Source organism: Sceloporus occidentalis, unplaced genomic scaffold, assembly GCF_023333645.1.
Source record: "Sceloporus occidentalis isolate IW3139 unplaced genomic scaffold, rSceOcc1.0.p SCAF_1, whole genome shotgun sequence".
Lineage (NCBI taxonomy): Eukaryota > Metazoa > Chordata > Lepidosauria > Squamata > Phrynosomatidae > Sceloporus > Sceloporus occidentalis.
Window position 1 is genome coordinate 177,146,374 of NW_028316981.1, and position 19,788 is coordinate 177,166,161.

At 43.9% G+C, this 19,788-nt stretch overlaps 1 protein-coding gene across 2 annotated transcripts in view; it reads right to left on the bottom strand.

The window, feature by feature from the left end:
* The window catches only part of SYN1 (synapsin I), a 123,534-nt gene that overhangs the window by 73,417 nt on the left and 30,329 nt on the right, over positions 1-19,788 (bottom strand). For both annotated transcript variants that reach the window (XM_089483269.1, XM_089483261.1), the window contains exon 2: positions 5,947-6,004. In XM_089483269.1, the coding sequence (XP_089339395.1) occupies positions 5,947-6,004 (58 nt within the window). The remainder of the gene's footprint in view (positions 1-5,946; positions 6,005-19,788) is intronic.

Genomic DNA, 19,788 nt, shown 5'->3' on the forward strand with positions numbered 1-19,788 from the left:
AGCAAGCAGAGATTTTCTTGTCTGAAAAAACCACTCATGGCTCCCATATCACTGGGAGAGTATATCTGCTCTGAAGTTTAGTCCAGAGTTTGAAAGTATTCTCCAAGTTGCTGGGTCTCTGTCAGAAGTGCTTTGTATAGCTTCTTCTAAATTAAGACTGAAAGCCAGATAAGATAATCTGCCCCAGTGCTATGAAACCAGCCACACACAGAAACTGTACACTGACTTTCAAACTGTGTTCCAGAAGGAATCCTCAAAGTAATGATACTTTTATCAGACCAACCAAAATGCACAAAATATATCATGCAAGCCTTCGAAGCTTCACTGGCTTCTTCATCACACAAAGATGTTAAAAATCACACATGAGAAGAAAAGTGATGATGTTAGATTCACAGGCCTACATTTTATCTCAGATTTTATTTTTGTTGTTACACTCAGAGGCAACAGGGGACGATGAAAGGGTGGCATATGATGGCATCACTCCTGCTAAACAGAAAGTCCTGGAACTTGGACCCAATAAGTCTTACCATAACTACGTCCAAAAAATGAGAGTTTCTGGATGCAATGTATCCACCTGTCAAGCACTACTCAAAATGGTGATCCATTGTTGGTCCACAACCCATTAGCCATCAGACTGTAGAGTTTCCAGCAAAGAGGACGGTTTCAGCCAATGGGTCCAAACACATTACCAGTCTCTGGCACATTAGGAGAAAAAAATGCCAATTCCTCACATCACATAGCATGAGATACACTGCTTTATCCAACTATTCCAAGTCATGTCACTCCATCTTTCATTTTACTTTCAGCCCTATTATCCACCCACCAACTGCACAACATCCCAAACGCAGGCCTCAAAAATAGTTCATGGCCTTATACTCAAGATTTAGCAATTTCCATATTTTATTTTGAACACAAAGGTTTATTTCTGGGAGACAGGATTTTAAAACCCTTTCCCACTCACTGCTGGCAGGGTATAAGACCTAATTGTGCTCCTGTCCAGGTTTTTATTTTTAAAAAACACAATTATTGTTTCTGAGCCTGGCTTGACCATTTCATGATCCAGTGAGCCAGATGCAGCTCATGTCAATCCTACATGATGACAGTGCACAAGGCTGGATAAATCTAGTTTATGAGCCTAGAAATAGAAAAAGCAGGAGGAGCTTATCATCAGGCCACAAATACACAGCTGGTGAGCAGCATCTCTCTTGGTAGTCCCAGTGCTGGATTTACGCACAAACTGAGGAAACTACAGTTTACATCGGCCTCTAAAATTTAGACTTTTGAGTCTAAATGAATCAGACAAACCTCCCAAATTCTGACAGAATAATAAACAATGGCCTCATCCACACAAGGTTTTGAACTGGTTTGGAAACTGGTTTAAAAGGGGGTGGTTCACACTTGTGTCGGTTTTTCCTTACCTGAATTTGGGGGGGGGGGGGGGAGAGAGAGCACAAATCCCCCTCAACCCAGTTCTTTTGAAACCAAGACATTTGCTGCGACTTTTCAAAAGAACCAGGATATTTTAGGGAGCCGCCAATGGGAACACCTTCCAGGAGAGAGCAGCAATAGGCAGAGGGTGGGCAGAGGGATGGAACATACCCATCCCACACATCTTGGCCATTGTTCCCCCCCCCCCCCAGCACTCACAGTTCCATGGGCGAAGATACCAGCTCTTTAAATCCTGTGAATTCAAGCTTCCCGCACTGTCAAATGGTCCCTTTAAATCACTACACAGCTGTTTTCTGCTTCTGCCAGTGAATTTGTTCCCTTTTTCCTGTTGGCAGAGGTCAGAGAAGCTGGAGAGGGGGTGTGATTTTTTTGGGGGAAAAACTTTGATGGTTTCTTCACAACATTGCATTTGTGTGGCTTTGCAGGGGGGATTGTAGGATGGCTTGGGGGAGTCTTTCCTGGCATGGATGGATTCATGGTTTGTATCGATGGGATCGTTGCTGCCATGGGGGAATCTTGGCTGGCATTGATGGGATCGTTGCTGGAATGAGGGATTTATGGGTGGCATGGAGGGGATCTTTTCTGGATGTCATGTGACAGTGCTTTTTAAAAAATTGCGCAATTGCTGTTTATTGTTGAACAAGATCTGCGATACCTCACAGTGCCAGGATGTGCATCACTTGACTCACAGTTTTTTTAAAAATGCTGGCCTCGCTCACCATTTTGAATCAGTTCCAAATTAAATGTGAACGTGAATTGGGTTAAATTATCATGGAGAGCTCCGGTCATGGCAAGCATCATCTGAACATCTCTTTGGTATTGAATCGATGGAGGGATTCAAACTGATCCAGCACAAAAACGTGAGTGTGAATGAAGCCAATGTTTCCGGTCATGTTTTGAGGCCTCTTGGACCCAGCACAGTCACCATTCTCAACCTTTCGTACCCAAGAGGAACCCTTCAGATAATTTACAGATCTACATAAAGGTATCATATCTGTAGTTCAAAAAACATTGTTGCTGTTTTACAGTCACAGTCTCTTGTGCAACCCTTCACAACCTATTATGAAACCCTAGAGTTCCAGGAAAGCCTAGTTGAGAAATCCTGGAGAACAAGTTTTGAGCATTGGACTAGGATTCTGGAGACCAGGGTTCAATTCACAGCTTGGCCATGAAATGCACTGGGTGACCTTGGGTCAGTCACATGCTCTCAGCTTCAGAGGAAGGCAATGGCAAACCTCCTATGAACAAATCTTGCCAAGAAACCCCCATGGTAGGGTTGTCTTAGGGTCGCCATAAGTCAGAAAGAACTTGAAGGTACACAACAACAACAACAACAACAACAACACAGGCTTAATCCCACTGAGATTGGATTTCAAAGTCTGGAATGAAGTAGAACATTGACAGAGAAGGTCTCAAGAGAATAATAAATACTATTTACAATGTAGATATGTGTTAATTCAAGGGGAATTTGGGGGAGGTGTGTTGCTCAATCCCACCCACTACATGTACCTCGATGAAACCAGATGTTCCTGTTCAAACACAGAAGACAAATGAAACAGGGAGATTGCCAACAGGACAGAAATGTGAACAGAAACCAAACCCAGATGGGGTGACATTCCAGAAACAAGCCTCACCCCAGAACCATACCTTCTCTATTGCCCTAAGGCTCCTCAGAAGCTTATATCTTCCAGTTGTTCCAATGTGGCAGACACTGCTGGTGCTGCTCTTGTGTGCTTTCAAGTCATTTCCAACTTATGGTGACTCTAATGCAAACCTATGCTGAGGTTCGTTCAGAGGTTTGCCATTGCCTTCTCCTGAAGATGAGAGCACGTGACTTGCCCAATGTCACCCAGTGAGTTTCATGGCTGAGAGGGGAATCAAACCCTAGTCTCCAGAGCTGCAGTCCAGAACTCAAACCACTACACCATGCTGGCTCTCATAGACATGTTTAATCCTCTGTACTCCCAATTTTCAAGCTGTGTTTAAAATGTCCCAGTTTCTCTTCCCTCTTCCCTTTACTCCTCTTGAGATTACTTCCATTGTAACAAGCTTAGTTCAAAGTGCAAAGTAGTTTGTACTCAATATTGGGGCTATACAGATGGGCGGCATACAGCCCCCCTCCTTTTTAACCCCAGATCAGTGCCGCAGCAATCGCACACAGTGGCACCAATTCTCTCCCTGGAGAAGGCGAAAAGAAGTTGCCCCAAGCAGCTGCCTGGAAGGGGCGTCATAGGCGTACCAGTGCGCCACGATGATGCCTCTTCCGCACTGTGCCATTTGGGCACTGTGCCACAGTGGTGTCATCATGGCATGCACTGTGTAAATGGGTGCATGCCAAAATGGTACCATGGGGGCGGGGTCATGGCATCAAGCGTGCAGATGCTACGCCATGCCTCCACTCACATGCCGACACAAAGCGCCAGTCTGTATCCCCCCTAAGTCAGCAGAAGAGGGGGCAGAGTCATGCCCTTCTCAGTGGGCTCAGGCAAATGCAAACTGCTGCAGCCTCTCCCATCTTGTGTGTTCTTCATTATTATTAACTTTTAAAATCTTGACCACACTATGATATTGCTTGGCCACACATGTTGCAGTTTTCATCAGGTATGGAAGCTTACTGAGTTGGTCACCAGCAAGGAGATCAATAATAGCGGTGAAGTATCTTCCCTAGAAGCAAATTTTGCAAACGCTACTCCAAATGTTGTGGTACAAAAAAAGAAACTCTGCCTGAAAGAGAAACTGTCCACCACAAGTGATTTTCTTTGGCAGCCCACCTTCCAAAAGTCACGTTTTCAATTCATGTGGGATGACAATGAGGTCTATTCACTGCATGCATTGAACTGGCACTCAAAACACTCTGCTAAATCCTCTGCAAAACACAGACGTTCCCAGCAAGACAAGCTGGCATTAAGATCCAAGCAATCTCTAAATTCTGGAGATCAACTGTTTATCATGGGTTGTAAAGATACAAAAAAATTACTCATAATTGTTCTGGATATAATTACTGCTCAGATTTGTTACACACATTTTTAAATGTCCATTCCTAATCAGCTTTTGTGTCTATTTGTTTCCTATGGGCTTTATCAATTCTGTATGTTTGTTTTTATATAACTAATGCTAATTTTTTTAAAATCGCAGCCAAATGAATGTGAAAAACATTTTCAGAAGGCAGACAAGCAAGCAAGGAGCTGACCTAAGCCATTTCCTTTGCTTTTTGTTTCACTTCCGCATCTCACTGCAATTCCTGTGTGCATTTTTTTTCAGCTACGCAGAATCCCCTTCCTGAGTTACATAAGTTACATAATTGCCCCTCAACCAGAAAAACCACATCATGAGTTGCCCTTGGCTCAGCCACTCGTCAGAGGGAAGCAAGGGAAGAAGTGACAGAAATTTAAGCCATAATCATGGGGGTCAGCCCAAGGCCAGGGTTTCCTCCCTCTTAAAAAAACAATATAGTAATATTAACACCCTTTTGCAGGGTTCAGAACTGGAGCTTCCTCCGTCACAGATTTTGGCTTAGCGCATGTAAAAGCTGAGCAATCAAAGCAAAGAAATACCATCAATAGATGACTCGATAATAAAGTTAGCAGACATGATAGCGTTGGACAAGTTCACTTATTTAATTAACAATAAATCTCAGGTGGGGGGGGATAGTCTGGGAACCAATAATAAACTACTGAAAAAGGAAATGGGCAGTTTTGAGTAATTTTGTGAAATATATCGTAATATATCCATACTGTAATATTGTAAAACAAGTTATCAAAGGCTTAGGGGTATAATAACCCAATGACTTAATGTTAAGAAGGAACCGAGGTAGTTTTAATTGATTTATTAAAAACAGAACAAGTCAGCGTGATTTCCTTATAATAGAAAAACACAACAAACTACAAATTCCAGGATCCCACAGCATTGAGCCATGGCAGTTATTAAATGGTGTCAAACTGCATTATTTCTGCAGTACAGATGCAACCAGAGTGTGACTTGCCCAAAGTGGGCTTTCATGGCTGAGCAGGAATTCAGACGCTGGTCTCCAGGGTTGTAGTCCAACGCTCAAACCACCACACCACAGCAGACATGAAATCTTCTAATCCAGTGCTTCTTAAGCTTTCCGATGTTGGAGAACAACAATTTTCCTCCCATTGTGCCAGAGATTGGTACCATATTTGTGCCTATTGGTTCTAATTGTTTCTTCCCTCCTGGAAACTCTCCAAGGACCAGTGACTGATGGCTCATGAACCAGTAGTACTACCCTAATTGCTTTGTTGATATAGATCAACACAACTGGCTTCCATCTATAAAATGTTATTAGAGCTGTAGATAAAATAGTGCCATGATAAGCAGCTGCTCTTCAAAACTGGTCAGCACTGCATACAGATCAAAATACATTGTATATACTTTGCAGTGTTTGAAGAAGGTCAGCTCAATAGGGAAGTTCAAGTTTTAACCCATAAGGTTCTTGATTCAAGTCCAAGAGTCGCGATCACTTGGGCACAGACTTACTTGTTCAACTTTGATGTCCATCTCCCCATGGAGTTTCTTGCCCTTGAAATACTTTGCCCTGCGGAGACAAAAAGGGAGTGGGTGGGAAATGAGAAACAATATTGACTCAGAGACTCTTAAAATCACCTTAATCTCTGGGTTTATGACTCAGACCAAATCTGTGCTACACTTCACTGGTCTGTGACACAGAACCTGTGTAAGTATTTTGTTGCTAAAGGATTTTCTGCCCCAGTCAGCCCCTTATCTAGACACAGGTAATCCCAATTGCTCTAAAATACTGTACTAGCATTTCAAATAGAACCTGCCTGTCCTCCAGATTGTTCACCGCACAAGAGGGCATACATAACATAGCTTCCCTCCAAGCTTGTGCAACTCACTCTCTTACAATGACAGAAAGGTTTTATGCAGAAGATAAAAATGGCTTGGTGTAATCAATGTGCAGTAGTTACTCATTTGTTTCCAAAGAACCAGGCATCTTTTATCCTAACAGCGTTTTAGTCATGCAGACATCGTATGATCAAATCCCAGCGTTTTGTTCCTCGAAAATGCATCTCTTCCCTCGCCTTTTTTTTATTGTTGTATAAAATGTGGTCGTACAAATTATCTCTTCAGCACTGAACTCCAACTCACTTGCAATGAGTAAGCCAATTCAATGCCTGTGGCAGAAAATCCATGTCCCCTTCCCATTAAAGGTAAGTGTAGGGAAGAATTTTCCACCCTTTATGCCGGAAAGGAATCTGTTGGGGGGCAACTGCTACCATGGAGCAAGGCTGAATCCAATCAAGGAGCTTGACTTTATTTATTTCCTACCATCACTTTTCTTTTCTGCTACCATTTTCATGTACTTTATGCCTCTGCAATTTGTGGAAATAGGCCCAGCATGCCTACTCCCAGGTTAACATGACACACAGCAAATAACCTTCGGAAGTTCACCTGCACAAGCTTCAGTGCAAAGAGGCTGAGTGCAAGTAGTACTCAACAGGGTTTGTATAGCAGTCTGTCACAATGGATGGCACTTCATAGGTCTCTATGTAGAAACCCGCCAGAAGAGTTTTAGGATTCTAGGATTTCTCTTGGTCTCACCATCATTCCAGAGTTTTTTGGTTAGAGCATGGGAAACAGGGCCTTCTCAGTGGCTGCTCCTACCCTGTCAAATTCCTTTCCATGGGAAGGTAGACTGGCCCCCTCCCTGCTCTACTTTTACTGGCAGGTAAAGATCCTTTTGTTCAAGTAGGCATTTAGCGTGAAAATTCCTCTGGGGGTGTACACTTTATTTTTAAACTTTTGTACACTTTTGTACTGATTTATAGTTACGGTTTTAATGTGACCGTTTTTAATTCTGTTTTAAATGTTATTCTCGGCGTTCTGGTTTGTTTTTAATTGTCAGCTGATTCTTTGGGTGCACTAATTCACTCCAGGATAAAGGTGGCATATCAATGAAATTAACTGAAATGAAATAAATGAAGGTCAAAAATGTCTCTCTCCCATTCTGGCAAATGGCATTCAGCATCTGCCACCAGAGACAATCACCTCATCTTCCTTTTCAGAAAGGTTACAGCTACCCCACCAAGCAACTCCTGTTGACCTGCAATATACCAGATATATCCATTGCTCTCTAAACAGACAAGACACTCTATGCAAGTAGCAAAAGAAGCAAATATGGTCTAAATAGCCAATTCCAGGAGTACATTTTTAAATGGGAGTCCTTTCTCCAACCAACCAAGCACCCTTCCTTTTAAATATTAATTTGGGTCACATTAGTCCTCCTCTGCAAGGTACGCAAAAATAACATAGGGAAACATTACACTATTGCACATAATAACATTTATAATGTTTTATATGAGTTTTAAAGCTGCTTTTAACTTGTATTTTAAACTTGTGGGTTTTAACATTGTGTTTTAACTTTAGTAATAAGAGTTTTTTGTTGTTGTATTGTTGGTTTTTTAATGGTTTTATGCTGCCTTTGATCCCCTGCTGAGAGAAAGGCAGGATATAAAAGAAAAGAATGGAGAGAGAGAGAGAGAGAGAAAGAGAGAAGGAAGGAAAGGCATACCTTACTGGACAAAAACCAAGGTCCATTTAATCTATTAGTCTCTTTTCCAACAGCAGTGAGAAAGATGACATTGGAAGTTCAAAGGCAAAGCTTAAAAGCACAAGCAATTACCTGCCAGGGTTGGCCCAGTCATTAGACAAGATGATGGAGCCCTTTCAGACAGCACATTTGGGATGCAATGAAAAGGCAGTAAGTTGTTATTTGCTTACTTTGTTGCTACTGAATTTTTTACTGCCAGAGGCCAGGGAAGGTGTCTATGGCCCATTCCACACGGGCCAAAAGTATGCGCCAAGTGCATACTAGGGTTAAAAAGGGGCTTCCTTTCCGGATGCCCCTAACCCTAGTACGCGCTCAGTTCAGACAAAATGGCAGCGCCCGTTCTACACGGGCGCCTCCATCTTGACATCGTGGGCGCCTAGCATCCGCATGTCATGCTGCAGAAGCAATGCCGCGAGTGCATGACTAGCGACATGCGGCGCCACTTCCGGGGCGCAAAAAGAAGCCGCTTGTTGTGGCTTCTTTTTGTTGTGTCCGGGAATCGCGTGGTTTGTCCGCTGCGGTTCCCAGACACAGCAACCAGCGGTGCCGGCAGAGCGCCGTTTTGGGGCGTTCTGTAATGCGCCTAAGGTACCTTGTGCCTCATGTGCCAAACTAGCTTGGATACTATGCATCTTGACTGAGGTGGGGGGAGACTTACGCCCCATTCACACTCACGTTTTTGTGCCGAGTTGATCCGGAGAGAGTCGATGATGCAACACCAAATCAAAGTTCCCACTACATTTACCCTGATCGAATCTCTCCATGGCAATTTAACCCTGTTGAAGCTCACATTACCATTTGTATCGATTTAAAATGGAGCCGCCGTTTTAATTGTTCTCTGGGGTTTTTTTAAAGTGCCAATCAAATCATGGGCATCTACATCACACTGTTCGGGCAAATCCTCCCCCCCATCAGTGTCGGAGGATGCCGATGGCAAGCCCCTCTGAGGACCCCTTGACAAGAAACCCCCATGATAGCTTCTCGGGGGGGGGGGGGAGGCGGAATTCTCCCTGGTCAACCTTACTCTCTTAATCTCAAGGGAAGGCAAGGAAAAAACCTCTTCTGAAGAGGAGGAGGAGAAAAAAGGGGGAAAGAAGAAAAAAAGGGACTGAGTTTTGGAAATAGGGCGAGCACGATCTTCTTTAAGTGCGCCCTTCTTTACGTGCGTTCCTCCTTGTGAGAGAACAAGCAGGAGGGTTGTCCAGTAGGGTTTGCACGTATGAATGCATGTACACACAGCCCTTCCCCATCCCTTCACATGTGCCTTTGGCTGGCTGAGGGAGGGTGATAAGACACATCCTCTTTTTCCAGGGCCTGTTCTCAATCAAAAAGCTGAGTGGGTGTTTAAAGGGCCCACTAAGGAAAATTAGAATCCACTAAGAGCCGGCAACTAAGTGCAAGCACAAAAATGTTGTTTGCCACCAAACTACCTGTGGGATGGGACTAGTATGTTCTGCCCATCTGCCCACCCTCTGCCCATTAACCCCTTCCTCTTGGATGTCCCGAATGGGATCGGGAGCAAGTTCCCATTGGCAGTACCCTGATGCTATTGAAAAGACACGGAGGAAATAGTGATCCTGGAAAACCTGGGTCAAGGGGATTTGACATAGCACCCCTTGAATTCGGGATGGAAAATCTCAGCGCCAGTATAAACAACCCAATTTTAAACCAGTTTGCAAACTGGTTTATAACATAACATGGATGACCCCACAGACTCCAGAACAGGGGAGACAAGGGCTCAGCACCCCCGAGATTAGATTGAAGGAGCTCCTAACCCCCAGATTATTGGACCACCAGTTCTCCTATGTAGTTGAAACCACCTGGGAAGTATCAATCAGTACTAAGTCATTATTTTCCTGTTGCTTTCCTTGTACTCAGATGGTTACCAGTTTCAGTTAGACTGGATTTATTTGTTTATTATTTATTTATTTACTTACTTTATTTATATGCCATCTTTCTCCCAGGCCAGGACTCAAGACAGTTTCCACAACAACATATTAAAAATGTTTACAAAAAGAGAGGATGAAGATGATGAGTGTTTTAATACAACATAATGTGTTTTGTTTTGTAAAAACATACCCAGAGGCCAGGGTTGACCCTTAGAAGCAACTTGGGAATCCCTGGGGTATAATGTTATTTGCTCTTAGTTGCAGGTTGCAAAATGTCTTGGGATGGCCTTGGTCCCCTACGTGTTTGTTCCTTGCATCTGCCAATCCAGAGTAGACTGCTTAGCAATAGCAATAGCATTTATATGTCTATACCTCTTCATAGTGAACTCAGCACTCTCTAAGCAGTTTACCATCTGTAAGCAATTGCCCCCAACAAGGTGGGTACCCATTTTACCAACCTATGAAAGGAGGGAAGGCAGAGTCAGCCTTGGAGCCCCTGGAATCAAACTCACAACCTTGTGGCTGCAGGACCGGCATTTAACCACTGCACCACCAGGGCTCCAGGACTTAACACAGAAGATCCACTGGAGCTCAAGGGTAACATTCTGAATTTGTTTAATTCCCTTTTCAGGCCCAGTAGTGGGCTATCGCCATATCCTGAGGTTGTGCTAGCGAATTCCAATAATTATGTATTCCTTCCATTTCTCCTGAAAGACTGGGGATGCCAACTGCTGCAGAAATTGGGAAATAATTGGGCACAACCATAGCAGATGGCCAGGGGCAGAGCACCAGAGTCAGAGAAACTGGCCTAAACAAGCCCTTCTTTTTAAAATTCTAGCCTTTGGCAAGCAGTGCCTCAAGCGAGCCCATTTTTATTCCATTCACACAATACCCTCTGTAGCAAATGCCTCCGATATTGTCGTAGTGTGGCGCCCTCTGCTGCCACACACCTGACATTTAGGCTTGCTGCAAAACAGGCAAGCTGGGTAGGCCAAAATGGGCAGCAGGCAGCATGGGATTTTGCTTCCTGCTCCGAGGGAGTCTAGACACAATCGCTAAAAATAATGAGCTGTTTCCTCCACTTATAATTCATTCTGCTCAGCAACCAAATGCCCAGAAGGGACAGGCACAAAGCAGCAATTGCAGCAGAGAGAAAGAGAAAGTGCATACTGCAAGGAGAAACAATTTAGAAGAAAACCTCAATAAAGGGAAATGGGATGAGTCAGATGAAACCTCAAATAGGTTTGAAATGTGCCCGTCCCATGAATTTCAGCAAGACCTATTGAACCATGATGCCAGTATGTACTGATGCCAATGATAACCCAGCCACCCTCCTCCCTAAACCACTTAATCTCCAATTGTCCCAAATTGTCAGGGACAGATCTGGTTAATCCTCTGTCTTCCCACTTTTTCAGCTACTTTTAAAAAGTCCCAGTTTCTCTCTCCTCCTCCCACTTTCCCCCTTCATTCTCTGTTTAATTCCACTGCTGCAAAGTGAGTTGAAAGTGCAAAAGTTGTGTGCACTCAGTTAGCTCAGCCAGAATTCAGGAGCAAGAACAAGATCTTGCCCTTCCCAGTAGGCTCAGGCAAAAGCAATCTGCTGAGATCTCTCCTGGCTTCTGTGTTCTCATTAATAACTTTGTCATCTTGACCATTCTCTGATGTTGCTTGGCCACATGTGTCCCCATTTTCATCCATGAAATTTTGGAGGGTATGCCATCTCTTCATTTGGTCAATAGGGTCTTCTGTGTTTACCCTTTCCTTGACATATTTATGCTTTGAACTATTTCATAATATTTATTATCTTGCCATTGTCTTCATGGTAAAAACAAACCTATCATGGGATTTTCTTGGGAAGATTTGTTCAAAGGAGGTTTGCCAATGCCAACCCCTGAGGCTGAGATAGTGTGACTTACCCAAGGTCACCCAGTGGGTTTCCATGGCCCAGCAGGAATCAAACCCTGGTATCCAGAGTCATAGTCCAACACTCAAACCACTAGGGAACACTGGCTCTCATGGTAATCACTATGTTATTATTCACTGTATGCAGTACTATGTTTTTACAGAGTGAGGACTTTTAGCATGGATTTCTGGCTCCCATTCATTTAACAACACTGGCACAAAATGACAGCTCCTATCCCAAAGTGCATACAACTGAAATAAGGGGAGCAAGAAGAAGGAGTGTAACAAGAAGTGAATTTTCTGTGTGGAAAGATCATGAGCTCTCTTCAGGTTGGGTACTCAGATTATTTTGGTACTCAATGATGGTGATGGTTGCTATTCTTGGGGTCAGAACTCACTTAATGTGAATGAGTGTGTGTGCATACATACATGCATGTGTGTGTGTTTGTGACTGTCTGTCTCTCTAGCTATCTATTTATCTTTGCTACAGGCTCTGGCTGGTGGGCTCTAGTAATTTGTAACCCCCACAAGACTTGAGTTTTGCCCACTCCTACTTCTGAGTATACATTATATTGAATTTCAACAGGGATAGCTTGGCATGGAGTGGCCTAAATTCTCTGAAGGCACTAGATCCCACCTGATCTTGGATACCAAACAAGGTCAGGCCTGGTTAGTTCTTGAATGGGAGACCAGGAGCTATAGGCTATATTTCAGTAGAAGGCAAAGGCAAAATACCTCTGGGTACATCTTGCCAAAGAAAACTTCTTGCCTAAGAAAACCCTATGAAATTCATGGGGTCTCCACATGTCAACAGATGACTTGGAAACACACACACACACACACACACACACACACATCTTTTCATGATAAAGCTGCACCTGCTGAAATTCTCTGATCTCTGCAGCTATTGCAGGTACCCCCTCCTCTTTTGCATCTGGCCACCCAATTCTCCAAATGGATTTGGATCTACAAGACTTCCAGGACGTTTCAGCTCCCCACCCCGCAACCTTTCTTCATGAAACAAAATGACTACAGCTCTCTGCTTCTGTTTCCGTCCTTTGCAAAGGGTTTCCTTTCTTGGGCCAAGGGTGGGCTCTGAGAATGGCCAGGTAAATGGACTGTGCTTTTTCCTCCCCCCCCCCCCACCCCCACTATTTCTCAAAGAATAGGATTCTAGAGAGATTGAAAGATTAAGTTTAAATCCATTGTAGTAGCTACAATTGTTGTAGGGGTTACTATACATTCGCCATCTCTTTAGCATGCTGCAATGGCATGGTTTTGGAAACCTAGTCTCCATCACATCTTCATTATGAAAAGTGCCCCCCTCCAAAAAAAACAACCCAGGGGATCTGGAGCATCAGGGAGACACCCCCGCAACCTTCTGACTCACCAGGATTATCTGGGGGGGGGAGGGGGCATTGCTTTAGCCATGCGGCAAAGCAGCGGGAGGGAGCTCTTGAGCATCTCTCCGTCTTTCTCTCTCTGTAGATCATAAGATCCTGGATATTTTCTCTCCCTCCCCCCCTTCCCAAGCTTTAGAGTTGATGCAAGACTATAGATCCCTTATGAGTTATAGCAGAGCCTGGACAGCTCCTAAGCTGAAAGCTGAAAAGCCCAGCAGCAGCTGATGGAAAGGAATTCCCTGCAGGACATTTGCAAAACAAACCCTCTCATTCTCTTTCTGCTGCCACAGTGCCCTGCCTTGAAACAACCACCACCATGGCTCCTCCTTAGCACACACACAACACACAAACCCTCCTCTGCATCACAACCCTTTCTGTCTGTGCTTCTGCAACCTCAAGACTTCTCCATTCAGTGTGAAAGCACAAACCAGCAAACAAAGCGAATTCTTCAGTGGCTGGCTGCTAACACACAAGGAAGCCACCCTGCACAACAGCCTTCCTCAGGAAGGGTGGACTGCAGAGACCATCTTCCCCAACCATTTTGGCTAATACAGAGCTTGGGGTCCACAACCTCCTACTTCCAGAGAAGGTTCATTGCAGTTGCTGCCCCTGGCTGATCAATATGCATCAGCAACGTCCCCGTCCCCCCCCCCCCTTTGCTGTTATTCTCTGAAGCTGGACTCCTTTTACCAGAGAAGTGGTGAGCATCACTCTTTGGGAGAGGGCAGTCTTTTCCTTGGAGACATTTTAAATTGTGCATTTTAGATGACGGATTTTAAGTGAGGATTGTTTTAATATGTGCACATCTTATTTGTCCTTTTAAAGTGATGCATGTTTTAACTGATGTCTTTTTAACTGATGTTGTTAACTGTTGTTCTGCGTCTCAATCCATGGGGAGAGGCAGGTAAGAAATTACTACTACTACTACTACTACTACCACTATATTATTATTATTATTATTATTATTATTATTATTATTATTATTATTATTCCTTTGCATAAAAAATAAAACCACTCTTCCTTTGTAAACTACTTGAGCCCCTTTTAGGTTCTGCGCCATCAGTTGTTCTTCCAGAAAGTTACCGCAGTCTGCTATTCTGAGATGTCCATTATCTCCTCTTCTTCCTCTCTCTCTCCCTCCCTTCTCTTTAGCAAAGTGACAGAGCCGCAAAAGGCTCCTTTCTTCTAAAGTGCATCTCTGCACCATTCTAGATAACATCTTGGTGCATTGCCTAATAATATTCTCCTTTCCCGGAGGGAAACCACAACATCCCATTGCAACAGCGTGGCCACCTGTCCTGCACCATTGCAGTCTCAATTTTCGACAAAGACCTGACCTGGGAGACACACACGACCCCTATTCTTCAATTAGATTCAGTTCCTTCCCTAGAGAAGGCTGTTTCTTATGGTGTGTGTGTGTGCATGCACCAGCCCCAATTTGTGGTGGAGAGGCATCTTTGGCATGCCACCAAGGTTGCTGCAGCATGCACTAACTACACTGCAGGAACTGGTGTTGCGTGGCTGCAACCAAGGCTTGCTGCCTGCAGTTCTGGGCTGTCCATGGGATTGTGAAAGGATGTGAAATGCTTGCTTGCCTTGCAGCAGGCCAAGACCCTTTCCATCCCAATGCACTAATCATTCATAGAGTAGCTGACATTCTGAGCTGTGTGGCTGGAGCCTGGTTTTGATATATTTAACAAAGAGCAACCCACTGGTTAATCTTGGACAAATCACATCCTCTCAGCCTCAGGGAAAGGCAATGGCAAACCTCCTCTAAACAAATCTTGCCAAAGAAATCCCAAGATAGGTTCACCTTAGGATCCCCATAGGTTGGAAATGATCTGAAGGCACAACAACAACAAAATAATCCTCTAGCAGCCTGTGCTTGGTAAAAGATAGTGACTGCTGCATTGCAGCACACTGCCCTGGAGCCCTCTTCTTTCCATGGTTGGCCTTTCCAGCTTCACAAAAATTCTGTCATCTCAGGCTGAGGGGCTCAAAATAGATACAGAATGCCTCCCTCCCTCACCTTCCCTCAGCACAAAGGGGAACAAAGCTAGTTGCTTAGACCAAGGGTGGACTGTTGTTGTGGTTCAAACAGGCTACATAGTCCTTCAGCACCTTTTTACATTGCACAGGATACAAGTTGTTCAAAAGAAAAAGTGGACTTCCAGCCACTTTGGAGGTGAGAAATTGTTGTTGTTTTGGTACGGGGGGGGGGGGCAGTCTGTATGCCCCTCAGGGGACCCCCCAATAGTTTCCCACCTCTCCTATAAAGAAAACAAGTCTTTTTTTAGGTTGATTTGGGGAGAACAAGCGAGTCCAGGGCTGTATCTACGCAGTATAAATCATGCAGTTTGACACCACTTTAACTGTCATAATTCCGTTCTACAGATTTGTAGTTTGTTGAGGAACCAGCTTTTGGCAGAGAAGATTAAAGAGCTTGTAAAACTACAAATCCCAGGATTCAAGAGGATGGAGCTACAGTAGGGTCAAACCACAATGTTTCTACAACATAGATGCACCCCAGGTCATCTGATGGACCATAATTTCCCCTATGACTCCTCCTGTGTTTTGAAGTCTTCTGAGGAGACTCTTCTCTTCATTCAACTACCCACAAAGGGGCAGCTGGTAGGAACATGGAAAAGGGCCTTCTTAGTGGCTGCTCCCAGCTTCTAGAACATCCTTTCAAAAGAGGCTAGACCCTGTTATCCTTTCATTGGCATCTGAAGACTCTTTTCTTTTAACAGGTCTTTGATGGCTGATTTGTCAGTCAGAAAAGGGTCTGTCAGAATGTTCATTGTTTTCTTTTTAATGGTCTTGCTTTTAACTGCTTTTAATTCAATTACAGTTTTGTTATACTTGGTATCCACTGGGTTTTGGTTCCAGGACCCCCATGGATACCAAAATCCATGGATGCTCAAGTCCCGTTGAATACAGTCATAGTAAAATTGTGTCCCTTATATAAACTGGCAAAATCAAGATTTGCTTTTTGGAATTTATATATACACTCATCCCTCCACATTTGTGGCTTTGACTTTTGCAGATTTGATTATTTACGGATTTTATTAATATGTCCTCCCTAGGAATATCTAGGTCCTCCAGTGCAACTCTATGGTCAACTTTAACCAAACGTTGCACTGAAGGACCTGGAGATTCCTAGAGAGAACACTCCACTAGGCATTTGTAACTCCTCCAGTGCAATTCTATGCTCAGTGTCTGGCAGATGTTGACCACAGAGTTACACTGGAGGATCCAGAGATTCCTAGAGAGGTCTACTCTCAGGTAAAAATATAGTGTTTTTGTTATTTGCAGTTTTTCCACTTTCACAGGGGTCCTGTGCTCTTAACCCTACGAGTTCCAAGGTGCGACTCTGTGTGTGTGTGTGTGTGTGTGTGTGTGTGTACACATACACACATACTTTGGGCCATGGATAGTTATATCTGTGGATAAACTTGGATCCATGAATATAGAGGGCTGACTGTGTTTTTAACTTTTGCATGATGTGAATTTTTTTAGCTACACCTGCTTCAACTTTTCTAAGCCACCTTGAGTCCCAGACTGGGGGAAAAGACAAAAAAAGATATAAATAAATGTGATAGCATATTAATAGTTAATAATAATAATAAGTACCAAATAATGTATTCTAATTCCAACAGGAAGATACTTTGTAAAGTTTTATTTTTAGAAAAAAATCAAAGTAATGACCAAGTGCTTTTGAGCATGACACTGAAGAATACATTGCTTCTTTTGAAAAAAAAATAAAGAAGGAAAAATGAGACAACAGAAGTCACCCGTTTCCCCAACCTCCTTTACTTTAAATTCTCCTATGTTCACTCCAGGATAGGAGACAGACTTCTGGCTGAGCCAGTAAGATTCCTATTGGCAAGCAACCAAAAATCCCTTTGGCAGCCCCTTACTGTTCCAGTAAGATCTGATTTCATAATGCAGAGCACTGAACTATAAACTGCAAACAAACCCTCTTTGCCACCCATGCCTTGCTACTGCAATTCTGCACCAAAACTAAAGCAGTTGTTTAGCAAGCCTAGATCACAAAGATGATGCCGAAGTAAACTCCCTAGGTGTTATCCTGCTTTAGTTTTTATTGTTATCCTACTTGGACTACCATGATAACCCTCGCTTTTTAAAAATGCTTACAAAAGTCCACATGCCCTCTGCATTGCACCACATCATCCCTGCAGTCCAGTAAAATCCACTGTATTCAACCAAACTGCCTTCTTATAGACTGGATGTGGTCTCTGCATTGCTGCAAACCAGATTTCTCCTTGGTTCCTCGAGGCCATTGCATTGCTCCTGCCATCCACATAATAGAATGTTACATTTCTGTGCTGCACTAATTATGCACATTTACACACACACACACACACACACACACCCTGCCTGGTAATGGTGGAAGGCCTCGTATCAGCAGCTACTGCAAGGATGGTCTGTGACAAAGCATTAGGCTTCTGGGCAGACAGATGTTCAATCTGAGTGAAGCCTCCGAAGCTAGCCTTCCTCTCTTGTGGGTGCATCTGCTATCCTTCCCAAAAGTACAGCAGGGCTGGGCAAAGTATGGCCCTCCAGATGTAGTTGGGTCTCCAGTTCACATGATCCACCACTGGCTATGCTAGCTAGGACTGGTGGTTGTTGAACATCTGGAGAGCCACACAGTCTCCACTACTTGGCAAGAGGTTTCCTGGCCTCTGGATGTGATCTGGAGCAATGTTTCTCAAGCTTTTTGATGTCAAGGACCAGCATCCTACCCCCATGCCAGGGACTGGAAGAGTATTTGTCCTCATCGGCTACAATGCTTTTTTTCTTTCCTGGAATTGACTAGGGACCAGTACCCAATGGCTTGGGATTGCCACCAGCCCAGGAACCACCACTTTAGCCCTGATCTGGAGGATTCCAGCCTTCTTCTTGCAATCCCCAAGAAAAAGAGGAAGAACTGCCGGATCTGTTACTTTGGGGGTTGGGTGGATGGGTGGCAAATCCACTCTTGAGTTTGATACTGCTCCTCCCATACCCACTCTGCCTTTGGGGATTCACACCCACAGATCTCCCACCCAGTTCAGAGCAGCCACAGAAGGAGTGGCAGTAAAAAGAAGAGTGTCTCTGGGGACCCACACAGTAGCAGATCCATGGGCCACTCCTGCCTCAGAGTGAAGCAAGCAGAAGCAAGAAAGCAGCTTGTTTCTTTTGGGCTTGAGGTCTTTTAGCCAACAGCTTCCATACCTGAAGGGTCAGCCAGACATGCCAGTTGCCATCCTTTGGCCCCACCCGTTGTTACATGCCTTCAAGTCATTTCCAACTTATAGCAACTCTATCACAGGGGCTTCTGAGGCTAAGAATGTGTGACTCACTCCAAGTCACCCAGTGAGTTTCTATAGCTGAGCAAAAAACTGAACCCCAATTTTCAGAGTCATACTCCAACCCTCAAAGCACTACCCCATGCTGACTTGTGCCAGGTATCACTTTTTTTATGCCCAGACCCTGCTGCCTAGAGCAGTGTTTCTCAGGCTATCTGATGTGGGAAACTGCCTTTTTCTTGTCCCAATATGCCCAGGACCAGAACCGTATTTTTGCCCATCAGATGCAATCATTTCTTTTGTTACTGGAAACTCTCCAGGGATGAGTAGCCAATGGCTCAGGGATCAGTACTGGTCCAAGGACCACAACTTTGAGAAGCACTGTGCTAGACTAAAGTGGGGTCTTTTAACTTGTCAACAAAATTCACTTTACAAGTTTTACAGAGTTTTTCTAACTACTAAAAGTATTTGTAAGCAATTGTTTCTCTCTTTCCTGGAAATTCTCCAGCAACCACCAGCCAACGGTTCATTGATCAGAACAGGTCTCTGCACTACCACCTAAATCTCAGAACCTGGGCCTCAGAAAGGATAAAAACTCGAAGTAGAACATCAATAAAACACAAAATTCTTCTGTCACTCTGCATTACAACACCACTTCAGCGATACTCTAGATATTGGCCTGCAATGCCCATCCATCCTAACCAGCATAGTCCTTAGTGGGGGCAATGGGAGCTAAAATCCAACAACTTTGGGAGGGCCACATTTTTTCATCACAGCATTACAATGTACTTTGTGTCTGCCCAATCTGTAATGCAGGGTAAAGTGCATTTAGCTTTCTGGGGTTGGATTCATACATGGGATTCCAGTGTGAAATATAAAGTTCAGAAAAAGTTTTACCATATGATTCTGCTGGGTGTGTTGCTTTTGAAGAGAAATACTTCCAAAAATACACACGACTAAAACTCTGATCCTGCTAACATCTATCTCTTAATCAGGGTATGGCCCTCCAGTTTTTGCTGGACTTCAGTTTCCATTCTCCCTCACCACTGGTCTAGCCTGGCTAGGGCTGATGGGAACTGCAGTCCAACCATACCTACAGGGCCCCATGCCATCCTCTCCTTCTCTAAATTATCCAGCCTTCCACATTTTATCTATATGGCAAAAAGACCAATGCAGATTGTGACCTCTCCTTATCTACCTTCCTTATTTCCTCTCCTTGTAAATGAAGACTTTAAACCTGGCAC